This window comes from Lethenteron reissneri, chromosome 7 (genome assembly GCF_015708825.2).
Source record: "Lethenteron reissneri isolate LAM-NWPU_2019-01 chromosome 7, ASM1570882v1, whole genome shotgun sequence".
In the NCBI taxonomy this organism is placed as follows: Eukaryota; Metazoa; Chordata; class Hyperoartia; order Petromyzontiformes; family Petromyzontidae; genus Lethenteron; species Lethenteron reissneri.
Genome location: NC_083785.1, coordinates 10,984,741 through 11,012,613, shown reverse-complemented (window position 1 = coordinate 11,012,613; position 27,873 = coordinate 10,984,741). Strand labels below are relative to the sequence as shown.

General features: G+C 55.0%; 1 protein-coding gene across 1 annotated transcript in view; it reads left to right on the top strand.

Moving 5' to 3' along the window:
- LOC133357612 (dynein axonemal heavy chain 11-like) overlaps positions 1-27,873 on the top strand; it is a 147,069-nt gene that overhangs the window by 35,469 nt on the left and 83,727 nt on the right. Inside the window, 21 exon segments of the mRNA XM_061575642.1 lie at positions 3,426-3,621; positions 4,444-4,551; positions 5,499-5,651; positions 6,265-6,519; positions 8,158-8,514; positions 9,330-9,590; positions 10,254-10,423; positions 11,431-11,653; positions 13,173-13,289; positions 14,885-14,971; positions 15,452-15,610; positions 17,783-17,866; positions 18,153-18,311; positions 19,231-19,353; positions 21,183-21,305; positions 23,306-23,530; positions 24,149-24,240; positions 24,683-24,809; positions 25,697-25,855; positions 26,054-26,287; positions 26,843-26,974. Of these exon segments, the coding sequence (XP_061431626.1) occupies positions 3,426-3,621; positions 4,444-4,551; positions 5,499-5,651; positions 6,265-6,519; positions 8,158-8,514; positions 9,330-9,590; positions 10,254-10,423; positions 11,431-11,653; positions 13,173-13,289; positions 14,885-14,971; positions 15,452-15,610; positions 17,783-17,866; positions 18,153-18,311; positions 19,231-19,353; positions 21,183-21,305; positions 23,306-23,530; positions 24,149-24,240; positions 24,683-24,809; positions 25,697-25,855; positions 26,054-26,287; positions 26,843-26,974 (3,544 nt within the window).

Here is a 27,873-nt window from a genome sequence, read left to right as displayed (position 1 = left end):
TAATGCAGACATGATTCTTTATAAAAAGGTTTCAGTTTTGTTGCCAGAAAAAAGGGGAAAACCTATTCTCATATTTTGGTACTGGCAAAGAGGTCCCAAACTAAAATCTTTTTACTTATCAGGTAAGGCCCACTGAGCTATATAGCTCTTTTTTATCAGCGACTTGGCCACAAATGATAGGTCAATGGAGTGGCTTATCACGTGGACATTTATTGCAGCCAAATACTCTGAACGCACATTGATTTTAAATGTGGACGGAAAATCCGGAGGACCCGGAGAAAAATGAATGCGACCACGTGGAGAGAGAGACACGCAAACTCCAAATATACAACAGGCGTCAGGGTCGGGATCGAACCCACGAACCTCCTGTATACCAGGCGAGGTAGTTCACATCTCATATTCTTAGGTTTTTTCGGTAAAGTCACGTAGGTAAAATTTTTCAATTAATTAAAGTAAAATAAAAATAAAATAAAAATCACGACGTTTCAGAGGCAACACAAGCTTCTGTCTTCAGATGGAACCGTCACAGCACGATAGCTGTATCAAGTGAGAGAAATTCCAAGAAAACAGTATTTGTATATATACTCGTTGAGGGTGGGAGGAGCCAAGGTAGGTCCTGAATATTATTTTTGTGAGGTTCGGTGCGGCTGAAGCACAATGTTAGGAATGAGCCTTTGTTGTGTAAACTAGGTGCGGATGATGTAAAGGTACTTTTATTAATTTAATTTTTTTACCTACGTGACTTTACCGAAAAACCTAAGAATATGAATCCTTGCAGTCACGAAAGCTTCAAATCTAGAAGTTCACATCTCGCCATGTGGAAGGGGGTGGGGGGGGATAAATCACCAAAAATCTCCGGACAAAACTCCGACAGAACAAACGACGCCGGAATGTCGCTGTCCCTTCAACGCTGCGAGGATCGGAGCTGATGTAGGTGCGACGCAAATCGAAAGGAACCCACGTGATCTTTTCGTTCTTTCACCAACCGCACCGTGAAATTAAAATTTCAAACTGAATGCGCATTATCATTTAATTTGAAAAGGTACCATTATGCCATCAATAATATGAAAAAAACACTGACCATGATTGTATCACCCTGACACGAGACATTGACCCGCCTGCCATTCCCTCGTACCCCCTTTTTTCTCCCAAAGTGCGCGCTAAAAAAAAAAAATACTCCGCGCTTTTCCACTCCCGAGATCGTTGAGCCTCACGTCTTTTGACCTACATTTCCAGCGGAATTACAGGATTATGATTGTTATTAAACGTTTTCAAATGTAGCTAGTCACTCTTTCCACTCAACCCCAGCCCCCCCTGACTCGACGTTTTCTTTTTCCTTTCCCGCGCGCACTCAAGAGATGGAAATTATCTCGCGAACAATTGGCAAATTGGAAAGGAAAAGAAAAAGTTGGGGCAGCCGCTACTTTGCCTAAGTAATGCGCGCCCCCACGGGGTCTCGCTCAAGGGCACGGTGCCTTTAGAAGTGCGGCTCGCAGCTAGCGGAAAGGGAACATCGCGCCGGGAGCAGATTTGAAAAATGCCGTGGGTTCTGCCGAAATGCCCGTGAAAGGCTTTTGTACCATAGACGTTTTTTTTTTGCTGTTTTTAACGGCGACTGCGGCGACGACGATGACGACGATTTTTTTTGCACGCGGGCCTCCGCCACCAATGTTGTGAGTCGCGGCTGATGTGTCGGGTCAGATCGCCGCGCGGAGCGAAGCGTGTCGCCCACTGTGTGTCGGACGAGGCCGGAGGACGTTATTACGCATTTCGGCATTCGCGCGACGATGGTGGCTGTGACGGACAGCGCGTCGTAGAACCCGATGTTTTTATTTATTTAAAATGCGCGTAGATCGCTCTCCACAAATTGGCACGTTTGTTGACATTGAATTTATCTATTTGGCTGCGTCAGGTGGAGGAGGGTGGACGACACACGTTCGGATTTTAATCGATCTATGGCATGTGAAGCTCTGACCCAAAGAACAATTATGGGTGGAAGGTGGTGATGATGATGGGGCAGTGATGGTTGTGGCAGGGATGATGATGATGGGGCAGGCAGTGATGATTGTGACAGGAATGGTGATGATGATGAGGCAGGCAGTGATGGTTGTGGCAGGGATGGTGATGATGATGGGGCAGTGATGGTTGTGGCAGGGATGGTGATGATGATGATGGGGCAGTGATGGTTGTGGCAGGGATGGTGATGATGATGATGGGGCAGTGATGATTGTGACAGGAATGGTGATGATGATGAGGCAGGCAGTGATGGTTGTGGCAGGGATGGTGATGATGATGGGGCAGTGATGGTTGTGGCAGGGATGGTGATGATGATGATGATGGGGCAGTGATGGTTGTGGCAGGGATGGTGATGATTGGGCAGGCAGTGATGGTTGTGGCAGGGATGGTGATGATGATGATGGGGCAGTGATGATTGTGACAGGGATGGTGATGATGATGGGGCAGTGATGGTTGTGGCAGGGATGGTGATGGTGATGATGATGGTGCAGTGATGGTTGTGGCAGGGATGGTGATGATAATTGGGCAGGCAGTGATGGTTGTGACAGGGATCATGGTGATGATGGGACAAGCAGTGATGGTTGTGGCAGGGATGATGATGGTGATGATGAGGCAGGCAGTGATGGGTTGTGGCAGGGATTATGATATGAGTTCTTTTAATTTTAGACACAACGCCTAGCCCGTACATCAAAACTCATCTTAAAGAGGGTGCTGCAACCTTGGGATGTTTTTCGGAGGAAAGCAGGGAACCTGGAGACCACCCACCACGCGTACGCGGGAGGGGGGGGGGGGAGAATGTTCATAGCTCCGCACAGATAGATTAAAAAACTACCGTTCTGCTGACATTTCCCTCATTCTGGGTGGATTGGATGTGGATAACAACGATGATGATGGTGAGGGGAATAACGACAACCCTGACGACGACGATGATCATGACAACAGTAATGACAGTTGTGATGATGATGACAGTAACGACACGTTCAATGGTAATGCTGATGAGGACAATTGCAATGACGATCGGTGATGATGATGATGATGACGACGAGGACGATGGCGACGATGGTAACAATGACAACGATGACGGTAAGAACAACGACCCTACGACGATGACGACGACGATGATGACGATGGCCACGATGGTAACGATGACGGTAACAGCGACAATGACGACGATAACGATGATGACGATGGCCACGATGGTAACAATGACAACGATGACGGTAAATCTTCTTGGTTTTTTCGGTCAAGTCACGTAGAAGGGAAATAATAAAACATAATAAAATACAATTCTCACAATGACGGTAAGAGCGACGATGACGACGATGACGACGTTGACGGTCAGAACGACAACCCTGACGACGGCGACGGCTTGGCAACAGTGGCCTGCGCGCGCTGCTCCACCTCGGCAGGTCGATGGAGAGCGAGGAGGCGCGCGTCGCGTTCGACAAGTACGAGGAGATGATGGCCCTGCTGGCGCGCCACGAGGACGAAGCCTTCGCCCAGTGGGAGCGCGGCGTCGACGAGGTCTGCCGCTTCAGCCTGGACCGCCCGCTGCTCCTCCGTCTCCACGGCGACGGCAGCCTCAGGGTCAACTTCAGCTCCCAGGTGAACCCTCCCGGCCTCGCCTTCCGATAACCACGGCGCGGTGGTTCGGAGATGTTAACAACCTCGCCTGGTACACAGGAGGTCGTGGGTTTCGATCCCGACCCCTGACGCCTGCTGCTATACATTTGCAGTCTGCGTGTTCTCCCCCGTGGTCACGCAGGTTTTTCTCCGGGCCCTTCGGTTTTTCCCTCCACATTTAGAATCAGCACGCGTTTACAGTTTTTTGTCTACTGCTATGAATTTCCACGTGGTAAGCCGCTTCGTTGGGGCTATTATTGATGGCCAGGTCGCTTCTAGAAAAGAGCTACATAGCTCAGTGAGACTTACCGGGTGGGACAAAGAAAAGTTGAGTTTAGCAATGTGATTCCTGATCAGCTTGCCTGATGGTGCTGGATGTAACCGAACGCGCGTGTGGATCGCTCTCCCAATCGCCCATTTCACCGGCGTGGTGGTGGCGCTGCTGCTGATGGGGACGGTAATAACTCGGCCATGTTTGTTCATCGCGCGACACCTTCACTATTCGGCTGCAGCGACGTTGCGGGGCGGAGCGAGGCGCACGACACGGAGATCTGACCCCCGGCGCGATCGTTTACGGATCTCAACGTCGGTCGCAGAATGCCTCGAGGCGTTCAATCAGTCGAGCGCACCCGGCGTCGGCCTTGCCGTTCTCATCGTGCTGCGCGAGGCCTTCGCCGCGACTGGCTTATCGCCGCGCCTCCGACGAGCGCGATTGGCTCCGTGCGGTGCGAGAGAGGTTCAGCGGACACACGTGCTCACGTGCGGATGCATGCCAAGCGTCTGCTGCTTTGCTGCCGTCCCCAGCTGTCCGCCGTGCTGCGCGAGGTCAAGTACCTGCAGCACCTGGAGCTGCGCGGAGCGATCCCCGCCGCGGCGCTCGCCATCTTCCACAAGCGGGGCGCCATCAACCAGGTGTGTCCCTCTCTCTCCTCTCTCTCTCTCCTCTCTCTCGCCACCGCCGTCGTCACGGCCGTGCCGTCGCGAGCAGCGACGACGCAGACACGATGCATCGCGCGTTGCCCGCGGGGGTCAGCGGTTGGCGCTGTCATTACGATCGAAATCGGACAGCCGACAGAAATCGCCGATCGCCGATCGGCCGTAGAAATGTGTATGTATCTCTGGAAGAAAAATCGGCGTTGGTGTTTGCCCGTACGATGTGAGCGCCACCATCGGAATGCCATTGCGTTTGCCCGGAGGGGAGAGACAGCCGTAGCCGCAAACCCCGTTGAGAAATGTTGCCCAATGGGACGATTTTTGCCGTGCGGCGACTTTTATTCCGCAAAAGGGATTGGCAAATGCGAGGGGCGTCAAAGTATTTCTCGCTCTCACCGTCGTTACCGTGCGAGAGATAAAACAGCGGTCTCCATTAACACCATTCTCTCACGTTGTCGCCGCTACATCCCTCCTCCTCCTTCTCTCCTCCGCCTCCTCTCCTTCCCTGCTTGCCCTTCTCCATCTTCCATCATCTTTCTCTTCTCTACTCCTCCTCCTATTCCCTCCCCTTCCTCCTTCTACTCCTGTTCCTCTTCCCTCCTCCCTCATCCTCCTCTCCTCCCCCTCCTCCTCCTCCTCTCTTTTCCTCCTTGCCCTTTTCTCTCGCCCTCCTTCTACTCCTCTTCCCTCATCCTCCCTCCTTTTCCTCTCCCTCTTTCCACCTCCTATCCTCCTCCTCCTCTTTTTCCCTCCTTGCCCATCTCCCTCTTCCCTCCTCTTCCTCCTCCTCCTACTCCTCTTCCCTCCTCCCTCCTCATCCCCTTCTCTCCTCCGCCTCCCCCTCCTCCTCCTCTCTTTTCCTCCTTGCACTTCTCTCTCGCCCTCCTACTGCCCCCTCCTCCTCCTCGTCGTGTGCGACGGCGCAGTTTGTGAGCAGCCTAGAGCTGGTGGCCGAGGGCTACAACCGCGTGCAGCGCTCCCTGCTGGAGGTGGAGTTCCCGCTGGTCGCGGCGCAGCTGGTGCGCGTCGACGACAAGCTGGGCCCGGCGCTCGCCGCCGTCACCTGGCAGCAGTGCGAGGTGCTTGGGGGGGGGGGGGGCGCTGCCACCACCGTTGATTTTGATATTTGTGGACGCGAGAGCGGTGGGGGGATGGCGACGGCTAAATTGGGCTCATTGTCGGGGGGGGCATGAGAGATGGTGGCAGCCCATGGAGGACCGTCACCCATCAGTTGACTAATCATGGTAGATGATGATGACAACGAGGACGATGATGATGATAGTGACGACGATGATGATGATGACGGCGATGATGGTGACAATCGCGACAATAATGATTACGGTGATGACGATGGATGTATGTTGACCTTCTTCCGCACCGTGCATAGCCAACCGTGCTAATCGGAGGTGCGACACCAAAAACAAGCACTTGATCAAGCACAACGACGACGACGACGACGATGTCGACGACGATAGCAAGTCTCGTGTCGCCTTGACGTGCGACCGTCGGCAACGGGGTCAAAAACAAAGAGACGAGGAGCCAGAGACGGCAGGACGAGCGCGAGAAGAGCCTCACCCCAGCGCGCGACCTCCTCCGTGGGCTTTCACGCCGCCATCGCCGCAGACGTGCCGCCCTTCGCTGGCCCTGACCCCGCGACCCCCGCGACTCCCCCCCCCCCCCCCCCCGTCGCAGAGCGAGGACAGCTGGGCGTACGTGCGTGACCTCTGCGAGCTCGTGGGCGACCTCGACTCGCGCCTGCAGCGCTCCAAGGCGAACGTGGAGCGCATCCAGGCGCTGGCGCGCTCCTGGGCCGACACGCCGCTGCACGGCCGGCGCGACGGCCGCGGCGACCCCCCGCCGCTCCTCCTGGACGGCCGCGTGGAGCGGCTCGCCAAGCGGCACCGCACCGTCCGCGACGACGCCGATGCCATCCACCGCCTCGTGCAGGTGCGCCCACGGTGGGGCCACGGTGCGGCCACGGTGGGGCCGGGTGGGGGGGGGTGTGACGTGCCACCCGATAAGGTGGTGGAAAGAACCTCGAGGTGCATGCAGTGGTGTGCTGCTGGGTAAGGTGGTGGGTAGTGCCTAGAGGGAGAGGGGTATGGTGGATGTGGTGTGCTGTGCTGCTGGGTAATGTGGTGGGTAGTGCCTAGAGGGAGAGGGGTATGGTGGATATGGTGTGCTGTGCTGCTGGGTAAGGTGGTGGGTAGTGCCTGGAGGGAGAGGGGTATGGTGGATGTGGTGTGCTGTGCTGCTGGGTAAGGTGGTGGGTCGTGCCTAGAGGGAGAGGGGCATGTTAGATGTGGTGTGCTGTGCTGCTGGGTAAGGTGGTGGGTAGTGCCTAGAGGGAGAGGGGTATGGTGGGTGTGGTGTGCTGTGCTGCTGGGTAAGGTGGTGGGTTATGCCTAGAGGGAGAGGGGTATGGTGGGTGTGGTGTGCCGTGCCCAGGTATGTGGCCGCTCGTATCTAGAGCCATATGAATACTGGATGCGGTAAATCGTTTCCAGGTCACTGGTAGACTGGAGTAGGTGGTGAGTGAACAGTAGCCGATGTCGTATCGATGGGAACACGGGATGCGGTGTGCCGGGTGAAGACCCAGACGGGCCAGGCCGTCATCGTAAGTCATGGGTGCGGTGCACGGCGGGAGGTGGAGGGATTGAGATGTCCTCTGCTGAAGACGACGGGAGGTTGGGGGGGGGGGGTGTGATTGTCATCTTAAACTGTGATGACTGTAAAATTGCGTGATAATCATTGCCGTCGTCGTCGCGAGCGTCATCATCAGCAAGGGTGAGCAGAGTCGTTATCATCGGCAGTAGCAGCCTCGACACGAACACCGCTATGGGCATCACCGTAATCTTCATCTTGGCTATTAGCAGAGTGACCAAGATCGTCACCAAAAGGACCACCACTAGCACCACCTTCAACACCGCCACCACCATTGCCGCCTCATCATCCACACGATTGCCACCACCTTCACCATGATCATCATCACCACCCTCGCCACCACCAAAGACAAAGATCCCCCATATAGCCTTTAACAGACTATTAGGGCAAGTGTTGTTAGCATACACCGATGAAGGCCGGCACGGCACATGAGGGGAGTGAGTGGCCAGGGCGACGCCCGGCCGCCTTTGTCTCCCCAGTGGCGATGTTTACACACCGCACCAGGTACTCATTTGAGGCTGAGTCGATCTAGGGGAGGCCCAGGACCGGTTCAGGTAATCGTCACTTACGTTGCTGGCTGTGAGCGGGAATCGAACTCGGCTCGCCGGGTTCGTAGCGCAGCGACGCGAACTGCTACGCCACCGCCCTCCCCACCACCACTGCAACCTTCACCCGGCATGCACATACATACGCACATACATATGCACACGTGAACGCACGTACATACGCACGTACGCACATACATACGCACGCATGTACATTTGCACGCACGTACATACGCACGCACTTACGTACGCACGTACGCACATACCCATGAACGCACGCACGTACATACGCACGTACGCACATACCCACGAACGCACGCACATACGCACGCCCGCACATACGCACGTGCGCGCGTTGTCGCCCGGCTCCACACAGGAGAACCGCTCGCTGCTGCTGCAGCTGGGCGAGGGGGAGGGCGAGGGGGGGGAGGGGCCGTGGCTCGCCTACCTCGAGTTCGTCGACGAGATCCTCCTCGACGGCTTCTTCACGGCGGCGCTGCGCTCGCTGCACTACCTGCGCGAGGCAACGGACGCGTCGCTGCGCCCGGCGCCGCTGCTGCAGGTGCAGCTGGAGCTGCGGGGTGGCCGCCCCCGCTTCTCGCCCTCGCTGGAGCCCGACGACGACGGCGGTGAGGGGCTCGCCGACGTCGTCGAGCAAATCCTGGACGACGTCTACGGCATCTCGTCGCTGTGCCCCCGCGTGGCCACGCACCTCGGCATGCCGCACTACCAGGTGGGAGGGCGGTGATGGTGGTGGTGATAAGGGTGGTGGTGATACGGGTGGTAATGTTGGTGGTGATAATAACGGTGGTTGAAGATGGTGGTGATGGTGGTGGTGGTGGTGACGGTGCTGGTGGTGATAAGGGTGGTGAAGGTGGTGGTAGTGGTGGTGATGGTGGTGACGGTGGTGGTGATAAGGGTGGTGATGATGGTGGTGGTAATAACGGTGGTTGAAGATGGTGGTGATGGTGGTGGTGATAAAGCTCGTCAAATTGCTCATAGTGACGGTAGTGGTGGCGGTCGTGGTGGTGATAAGGGTGGTGAAGGTGGTGGTAGTGGTGGTGATGGTGGCGGTGGCGGTGATAAGGGGGGGTGAAGGTGGTGGTAACGGTGGTGATGAGGGCGGTAATTGTGGTGGGTGGCGGCAGTGGTGATAGTGGTGGTTGAAGTGCTGGTGGTGGTGGTGATGATCGTTGTGGCGGTGTGCGTGCATTTATTACACGAAACAAAAAGATAAAGATCCCCCATATAGCCTTTAATAGATTGTTGGGGCAAGTGCTGTTAGCGGGCACCTATGAATGCCGGAACAGTACACAAGGGGGTGGGTGGCCAGCACCACGCCCGACCGCCTTTGTCTCCCCAGTGGCGATGTTTACACACCGCACCAGGTACTCATCTGAGGCCGAGTCGACCTAGGGTGAGGCCCAGGACCGGTTCAGATACTCGTCACTGTCGTTGGCTGCGAGCGAGAATCGAACTCGGCCCGCCGGGTTCGTAGTTCAACACGCTCACGTCGCCCCCCCCCCGCCCCCCCCCCCCCCCGAGCAGCAGGACATGGAGGACATGTTGGACCTGGCCGAGCTGCGCCAGGAGATCTCGGCCCGCGCTGCGGCGGCGGCGGCGCGGGCTCGCGCCCAGCTGGGCGCAGCCGCCACGGCGCCCTTCGCCTTCCTCTGGAGCGACGACCGCCGCCAGTTCCTGCGCCAGTTCCTGCGCTATGGCCACGCGCTCTCCGCCGGCGAGGTCGAGGCCCACGCCGACGACGGCGTTCCCGAGGCCCCGCCGGGCCTGCAGGCCTTCAAGGAGCAGGTTAGCGGTGGGGGGGGTGGGGGTAGTGATAGGGGTGGGGGTAGTGGTAGGGGTAGTGGTAGGAGTGGGGGTAGTGGTAGGGGTAGTGGTAGGGGTAGGAGTGGGGGTAGTGGTAGTGGTAGGGGTGGGGGTAGTGGTAGTGATAGGGGTAGTGATAGGTTTGGGGGTAGTAATAAGGATTGGGGTAGTGGTAGGGGTTGGGGGTAGTGATAGGAGTTGGGGGTAGCGATAAGAGTTGGGGTAGTGGTAGGGGTTGGGGTAGTAATAGGGATTGGGGTAGTGATAGAAGTTGGTGTAGGCCTAGTCAAAGCTGGGGGTCGGGGGAAGGGAGTAGTAGCAGCAGGATGGGCTCGGGGTGTGAGATGGAGGCCGGTTCAAGGGAAGAACGGAAGCTGCAGCTCGTCGTTGTTGTGCTCAAGATGATTGCTCGACGTGGCTGCGGTCGGAATTGGTTCCAGCGGTGACGGGGAGCGAGAAGGGAGCCGGAGCGATCGAGCGAGACTGGGTCGCGCGCATCATCAGGGCGGCGGAGGGAGTCGCAGTCAGGGACGCTGGGAGCCCACGGCGGCGTAGAGGAACGCGCCGGGGGGGGGGGTCGGGTAAAGGAGCGTAGCCGAGAAACGTCACACCGTCGCACCCCCCCCACCCCCCCCCCCCCCGCAGATCGACGTCTACGAGCAGCTTCACGCCCGCGTGGCCGCGCTGGAGGACGCGCGAGTCATCGACTCGTGGCTGCGGGTCGACGTCCGCCCGTTCAAGACGGCCCTCCTCAACATCGTCCGCCGCTGGAGCTGGATGTTCAAGGAGCACCTCATCCATCACGTCACCGACAGGTTGCGGAGGTCGCAGGGGTCGCGGGGGTCATGGGGGTTGTGGGGGGCGGGGTGGGGACAGGTTAGGTCACCGACGTCTGATGCATCATCAGCGCTGCCGTTTGGTACGAGCAGAGGTAGATACGTGGAAACGTGGATAGGTCGGACAGGTGGATAAGCTGGCTCAGAAGGTAGTGTAAGGCACACATGTAGACAGGCAGTAACATACAGATCAATGGGTAACAGATAGACCAACATACGCAAATTGGATGAGAGAGAGATAGATTGGTAGCTACGTAGGCGGTGCGCGAGTGCCGAATAGATAGCGAAAACGATCATCACGCCGAATAGATACAAATAACAATCATCTAACCGAATAGATTCCGATCATCGCTCCGCATAGACAACGATCGTTATCATGCCGCATTAACAACAATCATCGTCGCATCGAATAGACACCTCTAATGATCATCATCATCATCATGCCAAATAGACAACAATCACTGTCTCTCCGAATAGACAACGGTAACGATCATCATCATCATGCTGAATAGACAATGGTAACGATCATCATTGTGCCGAATAGACAATGGTAACGATCATCATGCTGAATAGACAACGGTAACGATCATCATCATCATCATGCTGAATAGACAACAATCATCATCGCACCGAATAGACAATTGTAACGATCATCATCATCATCATGCTGAATAGACAATGGTAACGATCATCATGCTGAATAGACAACAATAACGATCATCATCATCATCATGCTGAATAGACAACAATCATCATCGCACCGCATAGACAACGGTAACGATCATCATCATCATGCTGAATAGACAACAATCATCATCGCACCGAATAGACAACGGTAACGATCATCATCATCATGAATAGACAACAATCGTTGTCTCTCCGAATAGACAACGATAACGATCATCATTATCATGCTGAATAGACAACAATCATCATCATCGTACCGCATAGACAACGGTAACGATCGTCGCCGTCGTCGCCACCAGCCTGGCGGAGCTGGAGGAGTTCATCGCGGTGACGGAGGCGGGCCTGCGCAGGGAGCTCCGCGCCGACGACTACGAGGGCCTCGTGGAGACCATGATGCACCTGATGGCCGTGCGCGACCGCCAGACGGCCACCGACTGCCTCTTCCAGCCGCTGCACGACACCATCGAGCTGCTGCTGCTCTACGGGCAGCGGCTGCCCGACAGCGTGCACGTGCAGCTCGAGGTGACCACCTGCCCGCCCGCCTGCCCACCTGCCCACCCGCCTGCCCACCTGCCCGCCCGCCTGCCCGCCTGCCCGCCCGCCTGCCCGCCTGCCCGCCCGCCCGCCCACCTGCCCACCCGCCCGCCCACCTGCCCGCCCGCCCGCCCGTATTCGCGGGCCGTTGGCGTTTGGCCTTGCCGTGCGTTGTTACGGTTGTTGTCGATGTTGTTGAGCAGTGGCGCAGCGGTTAATGAGCTGCTACGAACCCGGCGACCCGGGTACGCATCAGCCATGGGGAGCGGTGGTGTAGCGGTTAGCGCGCTGCACTACGAACCTGGCGACCCGGGTTCGATTCCCGCTCACGGCCAACACCAGTGACGATTATTTGAACGGGTCCCGGGCCTCCCATAGGTTGACTCGGCCTCAAGTGAGTACCTTGTGCGGTGTGTAGAAACATCACCACCTGGGAGACAAAGGCGGCCGGACGTGGTGCTGGCCACTCCACCCCCTCGTGTGTTGTGCCGGCCTTCATAGGTGTTCGCTAACGGCACTTGCCCCAACAGTCTGTTACAGGCTTTACGGGGGATCTTTGTCTGTTGTTGTTGTTGGTGTTACTGTTGTTCCAATGTTGTTGTTGTGATTTGTTCGTTGTACTCACACTCGCTCGCTCGCTCACCACGGTCTAGGACTGTGCTCAGCGTGGCCGTGTGTTTGGAGTTCTTCCCCTGCACCTCCGATGTAGAACGGTTGGTGACTTACGGTGCGAAAGAAGTTCAACATGAATACAGGATAGGGTCGCCTGGTGGTGTCTCGTAGTTGTTGTTGTGATCTGGTTGTTGTGATCTGGTTGTTCTTGCTGTGATGTAATTGTTGTGATCTGGTTGTTGTTATCTGGTTGTTGTTGTGATCTGGTTGTTGCTATCTGGTCGTTGTTGTTGTGATCTGGTTGTTGTTACTTTGTGATGTGATTGTTGTTGTTTTCATCTGATTGTTGTTGTTATTACTGTTATAATGTGGTGGTTGTTATTTCTGTTGTGATGTGATTGTTGTTGCGATCTGGTTGTTGTCGTTGTTATTATTATTATTTCTGTCGTCATGTAGCTACTGGTGCCGGAGTAACTTGCCTGCTGCTCATCTCATCAACATCGACAATGACAAACACCACATGGGTCTGAGTTGCCTTGTGTCGATGATAACGATGACGACAATGACGATGGCGACGACGATGACGACGATGATGACGACGATGACGTCGATGATGATGACGATGACGACGATGACGACGACGACGATGACGACAACCAGAACGACGATGACCGCATGCGATGGCGATGCCCGAGGATGGGACTCGCGCACACACACGCGGCGAAATGTGCAACAGCTTCCAGGGGCCTTCATCCAGCAGTGGATAGACCACGGTCGACGACGACGACGACGACGATGATTGACACTGTTGGCTACGTACGGTGCAAAGCTCTACAAACATACATGATCGATGATGACGATGATGATAACCGCGAGTCGTCGCGCCTGCGTGCAGGAGTTGCCGGAGAAGTGGAACGGGCTGAAGAAGATGGCCGTCACGGTGAAACACGAGGTGGCGCCGATGCAGAGCCAGCGCGTCACCATCATCCGGCAGAAATGTGTCAAGTTCGACGTGAGCCCTTGAGATGTTTCGATTTCGTTTTTGTCCTTGCACTGCTAAAGAAAACCGGTGGAAGAGAGAACGTACGAGCTCCACGAATGAACCGCAACACCTTTGCTGATTCTTTGGCTCTTTTGGTAAAGTCACGTATGAAGATAAAATAATAAATTAAATAATAGCATACGACGTTTCGATTGCAACCCAAGCAATCATCATCAGGTATAATGAAATAGCGACATATAATCTAACCAGAAAACTATAGACAGACATGTAAGCAGACAGATATCACCAAGATACACAGAGAGAGCAACACAGGTACAGAGAGGGGTGATCGTCTCTGTGGGGTGGCCTTAAATAGACAGAGGGGGGCGGAGGCAGCGAGAGGGAGGGGGTAGGGAAAAGTACGCAGGCTTATTATTTTATCTTTATACGTGACTTTACCGAAAGAACCAAAGAATAATTCCTGCAGCCACGAAAGCTCCAAAATTAAGATTGTACCTTTGCTGATCGCGTCAAGGAGCATAAGCCATCTTCACGCAAACTCCGGTCATCTTTCGCAGCAGCAGCGGCAGCGGCTTTTGGCTGCCATCGAACAAAGACGGTCACTTGCATCGCGGTCAGATGCGCTACTGCGGCGATCTATACCGACACTAGGAAGCCACTGGAGCTATGCACTTTTAAATCATGTAGATTGAAAACTCACTTCTTTAGAACTGCTGTTTTGCGTTTAGTTTGTTGTCCTTCCCCCGCACTTCTGATTATTGTGGTTGTCTACGTGCGGTGCGAACGAAGTTCAACACACGTACATACACATATACACACATACATACAGACACACACACACATACACACATACAGACACACACACACATACATACACACATACATACATACAGACACACACACATACACACATACAGGCAGACACACACACATACACACATACACACATACAGGCAGACACACATACAGACATACAGACACACACACACATACAGACATACAGACACACACACATACACACATACATACACACATACATACAGACACACACACACATACACACATACACACATATATACACACACACACAGACATACAGACACACACACATACACACATACACACATACACACATACAGACATACACACATACACACACAGACATACACACATACACACATATACACATACACACTGACACATACACACATACAGATATACAGACACACACACATACAGACACACACACACAGACATACGTGCGTTTGTTTGTTTACGCTTCTGCATTTTTCTTCTTCGTTTTCGTTGCGTGTCGTTCCGTCCCGTCGCCGTCGCTTTTGCGGAGCGTGAATCCGTGCGTTTGTTTTTTGTTGCTTACGCGAAGCTTTCAGTCGTGAAAACTTGTACAGCGTCGGTCGCCCGTCATATGCGTTAGCTCGTCGCCTCCGCTGAGTCGACGAGCTAACGCAACGTCGGATAATCACAGCCCTGGACTTCCCACCAAAATAATCTGGCCCCGAGCGAGCGTTGGTTGCGCTGGCCCCGAGTGATCGGTGCGTGCTCATACGTGCGTGTGTGCGCATGTGCGTGCGTGTGTGGTGCAGTCGAGGCAGCAGGGATTCCGCGAGTGGTTTCGAGCGGAGGCTCCGTTTGCCTACAACTCGGCACAGCCATACGCCACGCTGGACAAGGTGCGCGTTGACAACCCACACACACAAAACAACAACAACAACAACAACTGTGCCCATCCGCCACTGAGTGGCGGCGACGTCGCCACCGTAGAGCTCCGTGCCAGGCTCGGTGAACTTTGAGGCCGCCGCGAGAAGTGTGGAAGGCTTGCCGCTGGCAGGAGGTCACGGGACAGACCCCAGGTGTTTTGCGGGTTGGCTGAATTAGATGACCGTCAGACGTGCGCACACGCGCACTTGCCTCGGAGTCGCCAGGTTTGCCGCAGCCCGAACCCCGGGCGTACGTCCGAGTCGCCCTAGGGTCAGGGGTCGGCAACCAAAATAACAAGAAGAGACATTTTTTTTTGTTCGAATTCGGTGCAAAAATCTATTCGGGTGAATCAAAAAGTTTTCAAGAGCCGCGATGCACGTGAATAACGCAGCTCGTTAACCGCTGCACCACCGCTCCCCCCCCCCCCCGCCAAACCCCCCTTCCACCCCCAGGTGAACCGCGAGATCCTGGCTCTGGAGAGGGAGATGGCCTCCCTGCAGGAGTCGGCGGCGCTCTTCGAGGTCGGCGTGCCTGACTTCAAGGCCCTGCGGCTGTGCCGGCGTGAGGCCTCGCAGCTCAAGTCCGTGTGGGACCTCGCGAGCCTCGTCAGGGTGAGCGGCGGCGCAGACAATCCTCCCGGAGCCAGAGGTCGCAACCGGGTACCCGATACCCGTACCCTACCCGATACCCGTACCCTACCCGATACCCGTACCCTACCCGATACCCGTACCCTACCCGTACCCGGCCGGATACGGGTAGGGTACGGGTATGGCCGGGTACGGGTACGGGTACCCGTTTGCGACCCTGGTGCGGCCGGGTACGGGTACAGGTAAGGAATCAAAACCTGTTTGCGACCTCTGCCCGGAGCCCTGTGAACTATTCAACTTTTTAATTGTTTAGCAAGTCGGGCCCAACCACTGAGCTGCCACAAATTATAGCTCGACAAAGTTGGCCTCTCGTCTTGTGGAAATTTGTGGCGGTCAAATGCTCTAAAAGGTGAAATGGCAGCTGTTGTTCTGCGTCTACATTGGCAACACGGAAGGAGAAGACTCGAAACGCGTGACGTTGATTGTAAGTGTGGAGGGGAAAAAAGAAACCGGAGGACTCGGAGAAAAATCCACGCGGCCATGGGCATAGAGAGAGAGACACGCAAACTCCAAATATACAGCAGCAGGCCTCGGGGTTGGGCTCGAACCCACGACCTCCTGTATACCAGGCGAGGGAGTTAACATCTTATATCCACCGTAATCATGATGAGAGAGAGACGCAAACTCCAAATATACAGCAGCAGGCGGCAGGGTCGGAATCGAACCCACGACCTCCTGTATACCGGGCGAGGGAGATAACATCTTGCAGCCACCCCATGTCGCTCGCGGCCAAGTGTCGACAATTTCATCGCGTTATTGGGCGCCACTCACCTATGGTACTTTGGTGGTCTCGATGATGCAGTGGTGGAGATTCCACATTTGCATGGCGGGGATCGGTCGCGCCTGTTTTCCCACTCCAAGGTCGCAGGGCAGCGTCCACTTACACTTTATAGAGAGACAAATGTGGGAAGGAGGCATATTGACTGCTTATTTATGTTAGCCACCTGCCGTACATTATTGGTGGTCTTGAGCCCGTGGTGGAAACTCTACACTCCGATGGCAGGGACCAGTCACACCTTAGGACAGGGGTCGGGAACCTTTTTGACTGGACCCGTGACCCGTGAAATTTATCTTCAAAACTAATTTCTGTTTACTTTAAAATGACACAGTATTATTAAGCAATATCACAAGTATTTTAAAATCAGTTCCAAACTGATTTTATTTTTATTTTTATTTTTTTATTTTTTTCAACTCAAAATTGTCTGGGAGCCATATGCCGTCACTGGAAGAGCCATATATGGCTCGCGAGCCATAGGTTCCCGACCGCTGCCTTAGGATATACAGCGCTGTGTTTTCTCACTCACGTGACGACGGAGCAGAGGTCACCGAGACCTCTGTTGGGGCTCTTTCGCCACCGGTGAATCTTCCACATTCCTTTGGCAAGGACCATGAAATCTGCAGGAAATTCAGTTTTCTCCCCCCCCCCCCCCCACCCCGTGCAAGAAGTGGGGCTGGTACTCATCTCTCATTTACAACAATGAGCCTGTGGTGGAAATTCCACATTCCTACGGCATGCGCGAGTACTGTAATTCCATTGGGCAACCGATGCTGACTTCCCACAAAGTGGTGCTCATTTTAATGACCTCGGAGAGATGGTTGCCAAAGTGAATTCGGACATCGTGGCGATGTAATAACAGCGGGGGAATTCATTTGTTAATTTCTAATTAGCACGGTTGCCTAAGTACGATGCAAAAGACTTTCAACATCCAAAGACAAAGATCCCCCCGTGTAGCCTTAACAGACTGTTGGGGCAGGGGTCTGTCAGCGAGTAGCACCTATGAAGGCCTGAATGGCACACGAGGTGGTGGGTGGCCAAAATTACACCATGCCCGGCCCGCCTTTGTCTCCCCAGCGGCGATGTTTACACACCACTCCAGGTACTAATTTGAGGCTGAGTCGACCTAGGGGAGGCTCTTGCCCGGTTCAGATTATCATCACCGGTGTTGGCCGTGAACAGGGAATGGAACTCGGTTCGCCGGGTTTGTAGCGTGCTGAGCTAACCGCTACACCGCTGCACGGTTGCCTATGTATGGTGCGTAAGAAGTTCAACATGCATGCACACATCACGCTGACGTGCCCGCAGAGTAGAGCCCGGGCTTGCTTCGCGCGGTCACTCTGCACCGTTTGTGCCCTCAGACGAGCATAGATGACTGGACCGGGACCCAGTGGCGGCAGATCAACGTGGACCACATGGACTCGGAGCTCCGACGCTTCGCCAAGGTGAGCGAGCGGCCACCCCCCGGGGCGCCTCGGTTTCGCCGGCGTGTGTACGTTCAATCGCCCATTTATTTCGTCTGGATTTTTTTTCGTGCGACGAATTGTTCCGTATCAGTTTTCGAATTCTCTTTTGTTTTTATTCTCATCGGATTCGTTTTGCAAAGCAGCGACGACCCGTCCCCGGTTTTGATAACCATTACGCCAGAGTGGCATCCAAATCCAGGTGTTTCTTTCTTGTCTACATACGAATATAAATAAATATTAATTGTCCTTCCCGGTGACCGGGCAGGAGGTGCGCACCCTGGACAAGGAGGTGCGTGCATGGGACGTCTACGCCGGTCTCGACGCGCTGGTGCGGAACACGCTGACCTCGCTGCGAGCGGTCACCGAGCTGCAGAACCCGGCGATCCGCGACCGCCACTGGCTGCAGCTCATGGGCGCCTTGCAGGTGACACAGATAGAGGTCCCCCGTGTAGTCTACGCAGGCCTTCGGGGGAAAGTGCTCTGAGCGAGCGATGGGGTGGCGTGGGCAGCGTCACGCTCGGCAGCATTTGTCTCCCCGGCGGCAATGTTTTTAAACGCCGCGGCAAGTCCTCATTTGAGGCTGAGTCGACCTGGGGGAGGCCAAGGGACCGGTTCAGATAACCGACGCTGGTGTTTGGTGGCCGTGAGCGGGAGAGGAGCTTGGGTCGCCGGGTTTGTAGCGCAGGGCGTTAACCGCGACGCCACCGTGCACAAAATACACGCACGCACACACACACCCTGCGTTCGTACTTCTGCGTTTGTTCACATTTAGCTGAAGAAAGTTATGATCAAACCAATCCAAGATGATAGGTTAACCCAAAACCGATTTAAGCATATTCTTGGTTCTTTCGGTAAAGTCACGTAGAATGGAAATAATAAAATAATAAAAATAGACCAATTAAATTCTCACGACGTTTCGATTGCAACACAAGCAATCATCATCAGGTGTGAAAACCACAGCAAGAACATTTGAAAAAAGTGGCGGTTTGGAAGCAGTTATGACACTAGCCCAGATACAAAGCGCGATTCAATAACAAATATTTATTTTTGTTTTACCGAAACCGACAATTACCAAATCATTCGCTTGGGAGGTTTTGCTTCCGGAAGAACAAATCTTATTTGTGTTCGGCTTTCGGTTTCGGTTCGAACACACGAGCAGCAAATGCTGGTTTCAGGTTCTCATCGGTTATCATCATCACCATCATCATCATCGGCTTGACTCTCAGCCGATAATCTCTCGCAAACGAGCGAGGAACCCCGCCCCCCCCAACGTCCCGGCGACGTTGGTCACGTAACGTCGGCGTCGTCGGTGGCGCCACTCACGGTTGCTCCTCTGCCGCCAGGTGACGTTGGAGATGTGCGACGACACGACGCTGGCCGAGCTGCTCGCGCTGCAGCTGCACCGCGTGGAGGAGGAGGTGAAGAACGTCGTGGACAGAGCCGTCAAGGAGATGTCCATCGAGAAGGTGAGGGGTGGCGGTGGGTAGGGATGGAGCGATGGGGTAGGGGGGGCGGGGGTGATGGGGGGGACTTAGCTGCCTCGCCTGGTATGCAGGAGGTCGTGGGTTCTATCCCGACCCTGACGCCTGATGCTGCATATTTGGAGTTTGCGTTTCTTTCTCTCCCCGTGGTGAGATGTTAACTACCTCGCCTGGTATACAGGAGATCGTGGGTTCTATCCCGACCCTGACGCCTGATGCTGCATATTTGGAGTTTGCGTTTCTCTCTCTCCCCGTGGTGAGATGTTATCTACCTCGCTTGGTATACAGGAGATCGTGGGTTCTATCCCGACCCTGACGCCTGCTGTATATTTGGAGTTTGCGTGTCTCTCTCTCCCCGTGGTGAGATGTTAACGACCCTGACCTGCTGATATTGGAGTTTGCGTGTCTCTCTCTCCCCGTGGTGAGATGTTAACTAACTCGCCTGATATACAGGAGATCGTGGGTTCTATCCCGACCCTGACGCCTGCTGCTGTATATTTGGAGTTTACGTTTCTCTCTCTCCCCGTGGTGAGATGCTAACTACCTCGCCTGGTATACAGGAGATCGTGGGTTCGATCCTGACCCTGACGCCTGCTGTATGTTTGTAGTTTGCTTGTCTCTCTCTCCGTGGTGAGATGTTAACTACCTGGCCTGGTATGCAGGAGATCGTGGGTTCTATCCCGACCCTGATGCCTGCTGCTGTATATTTGGAGTTTACATGTGTGTCCGTCTCTCCGTGGTCGTGTGAATTTTTCCCCGGGTCCCTACCGCATTCAGGATCAGCGTCAAGTGTTCAGAGACTTTGGGCTGCTATACATTCCCACGTGATGATAAGCCACTTCGTTGAGCTATCATTTGTGGGCCAGGTCGCTTCTAGAAAATAACTATATAGCTCAGTGGGCCTTGGTAATGTTAAAATAGTTAACAAATAGTTAAAATAGACTTCCGTTGGACTTGACGGGGTGAAACGCACGGGCTCGTAGACGAGGCGTCGCGCCGTCGATGTTTTAAAGTGGATTTCCTAGGCCCATGGTAGTTGCATCGGGTTGTACTCGTGAGAGTGGATTAATTTTTACGAAAGCAAAGCGCATACACGAGTAACGCACGGCACATCGGGGGTGGTGCTGTGCGGTAATGACAATCCAGCCCCCACCAGTTCCGTCTCCCGGAATCACCCCGCACGCTTTTGTACACCCAGTCGCGTAAATTTGTCCGCCACACTCAAATTGGCAGGGTCGCGTGTGCCCCTTTCACGGTGTTTGGCCAGCGTGGAAGAGTAGGCCAAAATATACTCTCAGAAAGACTCTCTGGAGCTTCCTTTATTCGAGGCCCATGGCACCAGCACTGGGGTGAGCAAGCATTTGCGTGATCACACTTTGTTGTTAAAAAAAAGTTTTGCTGGCTGGCTGGCACGCTGGAGCACGTCCGTCACCGGCATCCAACAGTGTTGAGCCGGGTTTGCGCATCGCTCTGACGTCACCTGTTATATCATTTTCCTCTTAAGCCCACATGCGGTGTTGTTGATGAATGTGTTGAGGTAATTTTGTTGTTGTAATAAATCGAGATGGAGGTGGTGAAAATCGTGACCTTTCCGAACCAAGAGGTCAACATTCCACCAGCGAAGCTTCACCCGCGTCGCATCTTTAATTTGCCCTCTTCCAAGCTTTTCAATCTCAAATGGCTCTCAGTGACAGTTTTGAGTTTTGTTTATCTCTGCGTCAATTTCAGAAGTAGTTTCGTCGCGTCCCCTTCCGAGGTTTTTTTGTTCGATGCCCCCTTGTCGCTCCGCCGTCGTCGTCGTCGTGCGATCTCAGGTCCTCGCCGAGATCCGGCAAACGTGGACGGCCATGGAATTCTCGTACGAGCAGCACCACCGCACGGGGACACCGCTCCTCAAGTCTGACGAGGAGCTCATCGAGACCTTGGAGGAGAACCAGGTTCGGCGATTGTCATTTAAACAAAACCAAAAACTGTAACGACCGTTACTGATTGTTGGATGTGTGTGTGTGCGGTGGACAATCGTGGTGGACGCACGTACGCGGTGGACCTCTCTGGCGGAGTGATCACAGGCGGTGGGTGGTGACGTGTGGGCAATTGTGGACGCGTGTGGTGGACACGTGTTGCGGAAATACACGGTGGACACGCGTGTGTGCACAGTGGACACGCGTGTGCGAACAGTGGACATGCATGTGCGCGCGTTGGGCACGCGTGTGTGCGTGGTGGACATGCATCTGTGCACGGTGAACACGCGTGTGCGCGCGGTGGACATGCACGTGTGCACGGTGGACACACGTGTGTGCACGGTGGATCTGTGCCAATGTAGCGGTGGACACATGGGCATTTGTGTGCGTGCCTTTGTTTTGCTTTTTTTAAACACAGTTCCTGAGCACAGGCCCAGAGGGCCCAAAACGTCCAGAGGTCAGCAACAAACAGCACAATGAGAGTTGCTTTAGATAAGAGCGCGACACCAGTTTATTGAATCGTGCAAGGGCGAAACGAGCCGAGGAAAAGAGACGATGACGATGATGGGGAGAGGTAATTCCAAAAGTGGAGCGGTGCCGTGAGTGAGTGAGTGAGCGGGTAAAGTGGGTGGGTGAGTGAGCGGGAGCTTGAGTTCGTGACTGTGGGTGTAGAGTAGGTGGGTGAGTGTGTGAATGGGTGAGTGAGTGAGATGGAGGGTGAGTGAATGGGTGAGTAGGTGACAGTCGGGTAGACCAAGTCCTGACCGACACAGGTGAAGGAATCATTGAGTGAAGTTCACGGGGAAACAGTACTGATTGTCGTAGTAGGAAGGAAAGAGTGATTAGGAGGGGGTCACCTGACCGCTGGTGAGTGAGCGAATTGGTGAGTGAGTCGATTGGTGAGTGAGCGAATCGGTGAGTGAGTCGATTGGTGAGTGAGTCGATTGGTGAGTGAGTCGATTGGTGAGTGAGTCGATTGGTGAGTGAGCGAATCGGTGAGTGAGCGAATCGGTGAGTGAGTCGATTGGTGAGTGAGCGAATCGGTGAGTGAGTCGATTGGTGAGTTAGCGAATCAGTGAGTGAGTCGATTGGTGAGTGAGCGAATTGGTGAGTGAGTCGATTGGTGAGTGAGTCGATTGGTGAGTGAGTCGATTGGTGAGTGAGTCGATTGGTGAGTGAGTCGATTGGTGAGAGAGCGAATCGGTGAGTGAGTCGATTGGTGAGTGAGTCGATTGGTGAGTGAGCCGATTGGTGAGTGAGTCGATTGGTGAGTGAGTCGATTGGTGAGTGAGTCGATCGGTGAGTGAGCGAGCGAATTTGTGAGTGAGTGAATCGGTGAGTGCTGGATTCATCAATCAACCCGACTGACTGGCTTCTAATTGCAAGGCGCCACCGTGGCGAGATGTTATCTCTCTCGCCTAGTATGCAGGAGGTTGTGGGTTCGATCCCGACGCCAGACGATGCCTGCACATATAGAGTTTGCGTGTCTCTCCCCCCGTAGCCGCGTGGATTTTTCTCCGTATCCTCCGGTTTTTTTCTCCGCATTTAGAACGGGCGCGCTTGGATTATTTGGCTGATATAAATTTTCACGCAATTTAGCCACTTTGTTGAGCTATCATTTGTGGGCATGTTGCTTCTGAAAAAAAAAGTACCCCTCACCAAACGGAATTTATTCCCTGGCCAACCGCTCTGGGCTTAGATCAGGGGTCAGCAACGAAACAACAAGAAAAGCCATTTTGTCCGAATTTGGTACAAAACTCAATATTTCAAGAGCCGCAATGCACGTGAATGAACACGCGCACACACACACATAAAGAGGCCCACGCGGCTCCTGAGCTGCAGATTGCCGACCGCCGGAGCCGTGTCTCCTCCCAGTTGCCATGTCTCCTCCCAGCCGCATTCGAGCCACCGTGCGCCCGTCAGCAGCGCGACCACCGCAGCTGCTCGACAGCTCGTCTCCCGCGCTCCGCCCGCAGGTGGCCCTGCAAGCCATCCTGGCGAGCAAGCACGTGGAGTTCTTCCTGGAGGAGGTGTCTACGTGGCAGCGGCGGCTGACGGCGGCCGACGCGGTCGTGTCCGTTTGGCTAGAGGCGCAGCGCACCTGGGCGCACCTGGAGAGCATCTTCATCGGCTCGGCCGACATTCGGGCTCAGCTGCCTGCCGACAGCAAGCGCTTCGAGGGCATTGACGCCGACTTCAAGGTGGGCTCAGGGAAGTTGTACCCCGCCCCCCTCGCCCCCCCCCACCCACCCCGCCCACCCACCTTTGTGAGTGGTGATGATGGGGGGGTAATAAACCCAGGTGAGTAAACCATCCTCGCAGTGGCGATTTTTGGCTGGACGGTCACTTGCATCGTGCGCTTTCAGATGGCCTTCTGCGGCCGTCTGGAACGCTCTGCGGCTGTCTGGAACCTTCTGATATTAGGAAGCCACTGGAGCAATGCTATTTTAAATCATCTAGATTTTTAAAAAACGAGTTTCGTTTGAACTGCTGTTTGTGTTTCGTTTGTTTTCCATCCCCTGCACCTCCAATTAGCACGGTTGGCTTCGTACGATGGTGCGAAAGAAGTTGAACATACAAACATAGCCCCCACCACCCTTCAGCCAGCTCTCGCGGTCGAGGCATGCACCGCGGTTCGTTTGACGTTGGCTGTGTCGTGCGATCAGAATATTGCATCGCAGGGTTGTGAGCGTTGGGGGGGTGGGGAGGCCTTCATCCAGCAGTGGGTAGACAGATGATGAGGATGATGACGACGAATAATGAATCAACACTTCCTCCCCCCCCCCCCCTGTCGTCTCGTCGTCGTCGCCGCACGGCAGGAGCTGATGACCGAGTCGGAGAGGACGAGGAACGTGATCGCGGCCACGAACCGGGAGGGGCTGCTCGGGAAACTGGAGACGCTGCAGCAGAGGTGAGCGCTCACTCGCTCACTCGCTCGCTTGCTCGCTTGCTCACTAACTCGCTCGCTGACTCACTCGCTGACTCGCTCGCTCCCGCGGCACGCTGGCCGCGACGCGACGTCGTCGCCCATCGTCGCCGTCGGCATCTTGGGTTCACCCGCTGCCACGGCAAGCCACGGTGGCTGGGAGATGTTGTCTGCCTCGCCTGGTCTGCAGGAGGTCGGTGGGTTCGATCCCGATCCTGACACCTGTTGCATATCTGGAGTTTGCGTGTTTCTCTCCCAGTGGAGTTTGATGGTGATCGTGGTGATGATGGCGATGACGGTGGTTGTGGCAATGGTGGCAATGATGGCGATGATGGCGATCGTGATTGTGATCGTGATGATGATAGTGACGGCCACCGTGTCACGTGACCGCCGCGGTCACGTGCCGGGTTCCCCGCTGCCCCTCCAGGCTGGCGCTGTGCGAGAAGGCCCTGGCAGAGTACCTGGAGACGAAGCGCCTCGCCTTCCCCCGCTTCTACTTCGTCTCCGCCGCAGACCTCCTGGACATCCTCTCCAAGGGCACGCAGCCACAGCTGGTAGCGGTCGGCACAAATATAAATATCCCCCGTGTAGCCTTAGCAGACTGTAGGGGCAAGTGCTGTTAGCGAGCACCTATGAAGGCCGCAACGGTACACGAGTGGGTGGGTGACCAGCACCACGCCCGACCGCCTTTGTCTCCCTAGTGGTGATGTTTACACACCGAGTCGACCTAGGGGAGGCCCAGGACCGGTTCAGATAATCGTCACTGGTGTTGGCCGTGAGCGGGAATCGAACCCGGGTCGCCGGGTTCATAGCGCAGCGCGCTAACCGCTACACAACCGCTCGGCACACGCACACACACGCACGCACCGGTAGCTGTGAGTAAACAACAACAACAACGACGACGCGATCTCCGTACATAAATCAATTACAACTTCGTCAACAAGATCTCCATCGCTCCATTCCCCCCAACCACAGCTGGCAGCGGTCGGCACACGCACACACGCACGCACGCACGTACACACGTACACACGTACACACGCACACACGCATGCACGCACACACGCATGCACGCACACACGCACACACACACGCACCGGTAGCTGTGAGTAAACAACAACTCTATTTCATTTTTTTTTCACCTGAGGACGGCTGCTTGCGTTGTGGCCGAAACGTCGTGAGAATTGTTTTATTATGTTTTATTTTTATTATTTTATTACTTCCCTTCTACGTGACTTTACCGAAAGAACCAAGAAGAACTCTATTTCAATAATGCATATATTGCATGTATGTTTGTTGAACTTCTTTCGCACCGTACATAGCCAACCGTGCAAATCACAAAAGCAGTGTGGAGATGTGGCCGCCCGCCCCCTCCACCCCGGCGCTCCACTCTAAAGTTGTGATTATGACACCAGCGATGACGCCGTCCGTGTCCCCCGCGCAGGTGACGCGCCACCTGCCCAAGCTGTTCGACAGCATGGCCGACCTGCGCCTGGAGGAGGCCGACCCGGAGCAGGGCCGCGACGGGCGCACGGCGCTCGGGATGTTCAGCGGCGAGGGGGAGTACGTGGCCTTCGACGGCCCCTGCCACTGCATCGGACAGGTGCGGTGCCAGCGCCGGCGCTGGCGAGCCGCTGGCGCTTGGCCTGGCACCGTCGGTTCCCCCGCGGAACAATTGTCAACCACCAACATGATGTTCACGGGCCGTCGTGCACCAATAAACACGTATTTTTTATTTTTTTCAAAATTCAAACTTCACCGAAAGCGCGCGTGTGCGCGTGCGGGGCGGGCTGGCGGGCAGGTGGAGACGTGGCTCGGCCGCCTGGAGGGCGCGATGCGCGAGACAATCCGGCGCGAGATCGCGGAGGCGGTGGCGGCGCACGAGGACAAGGCGCGCGAGCAGTGGCTCTTCGACTTCCCCGCGCAGCCGGCGCTCGCCGCCTCGCAGGTCTGGTGGGCGACCGACGTGGGCATCGCCTTCGACCGCCTGGAGGAGGGCTTCGAGACGGCACTCAAGGACTACGGCAAGAAGCAGGTGCGGCGGACCGCGGTGGCCGTTGCCCGCCCGGGGCCGCCCTCGGTTCACACCGGGAGACGGAACGACTTGACGGTTGGGGCGGCAGGGTGGCAGTAGCGTGGGCGGTTACCGCTCGTGGCGACATGGGTCTCCTCCCCATCCCCTCCCCTCCCCCGGGTTCAATTCCTGACTTTTTGCGTGGGGTTTGTGTGCTCTCCCCCTGTCTTGCGCAGAGAGAGAGTGGATGTGTGAGTGTGGTGAGTGGCTGGGTGGGTGAGCGGCTGGGTGAGTGAGTGGTTGAGTGGGTGGGTGGGTGGCTGGGTGGGTGGGTGAGTGGGTGGGTGGTTGAGTGGGTGGGTGGATCAGTGGCTGGGTGAGTGGTTAAGTGGGTGGGTGGGTGAGTGGGTGGCTGGGTGAGTAGTTAAGTGGGTGGGTGGGTGGTTGAATGGGTGGGTGGATGAATGGGTGAGTGGGTGATTTGAGTGGCCCCAATTCAGCATATTGCAGCGCCTCATGGGGGTGCCCGCTGCGTGCGTGAGCGGTCCGTGTGTGCGTGCACGCTCGCGTGTCCAGGTGGCGCAGCTGAACGCCCTCATCACGATGCTACTGGGGGATCTGAGCGCCGGCGACCGGCAGAAGATCATGACGATCTGCACCATCGACGTGCACGCCCGCGACGTCGTGGCCAAGCTCGTCGCGCAGAAGGTGCCCCTCCAGCGGGCAACGATTTGCGCCGCGAGGATGCTATGGCTCGTGCAATGGTTCCATACCATGTCAACCCACACGGTTCACCCCGTATTCTTGTACAGGGAAATCGAGTTTTCAGGTCCATACGGCATACAGCCGTTTCAACACAGGCAAAAACAAGTATTGTCTATTTGTGTTTCTCTCTTGTGATGGGACTTTGTAGGATGAAACGTTGAGATTCATAAGGTCATGGGGTGGCCAATAAGATCCTGAATTGGTCTGTAATAAGGTAGGGCACTGATAAGGGGTTGACAGCCATGTGGTTACGATTCTTCAAGTTATTGCAGTTGTTTTTTGGGGGGTTTTCTGTCGATTTCTGTTAACTTTCTTGACGTACTCTTTGCATTGTATGTGTTGCTATTTGGTCGTTTTGGTGATGCAGGTCACTTGCATGTTAGAGTAGGCTCACCGGAATTTCCATCTCACTCGCTTGCTCACACGCTCGCTCATGAGCACACTCTCGCGAATGAGACCAAACTCATATCCAGGATCCAGAGCCGCGATATTATAATAATAACAACGAAATAATTTAAATTCCGAAAACACCGCCGCACAGCGTTCGCTCCTCGCTCTCGTAGAAGAGGGAGAGAGGGGAACGACTCGGAGTCACGACGATGAACTACAACCGAGCGGGAAGGCGGCAGCCACGCGGCAACCCTGCGCGGAAGATTTACCCGAGCTCTGCCAACCTTTATATATGAAACTGTTACAGGCCTTGTAAAAAAAGGTGTCAGTTTTGTTGCCAGATAGAAGGGTAAAAAAACAATTATCATATTTTTCTACTGGCAAATGAGGTTCCAATGGTGTAAATGCTTACCCCGAGCTCTCATACTCTGATGGTGCATTGTCTTTGAGTT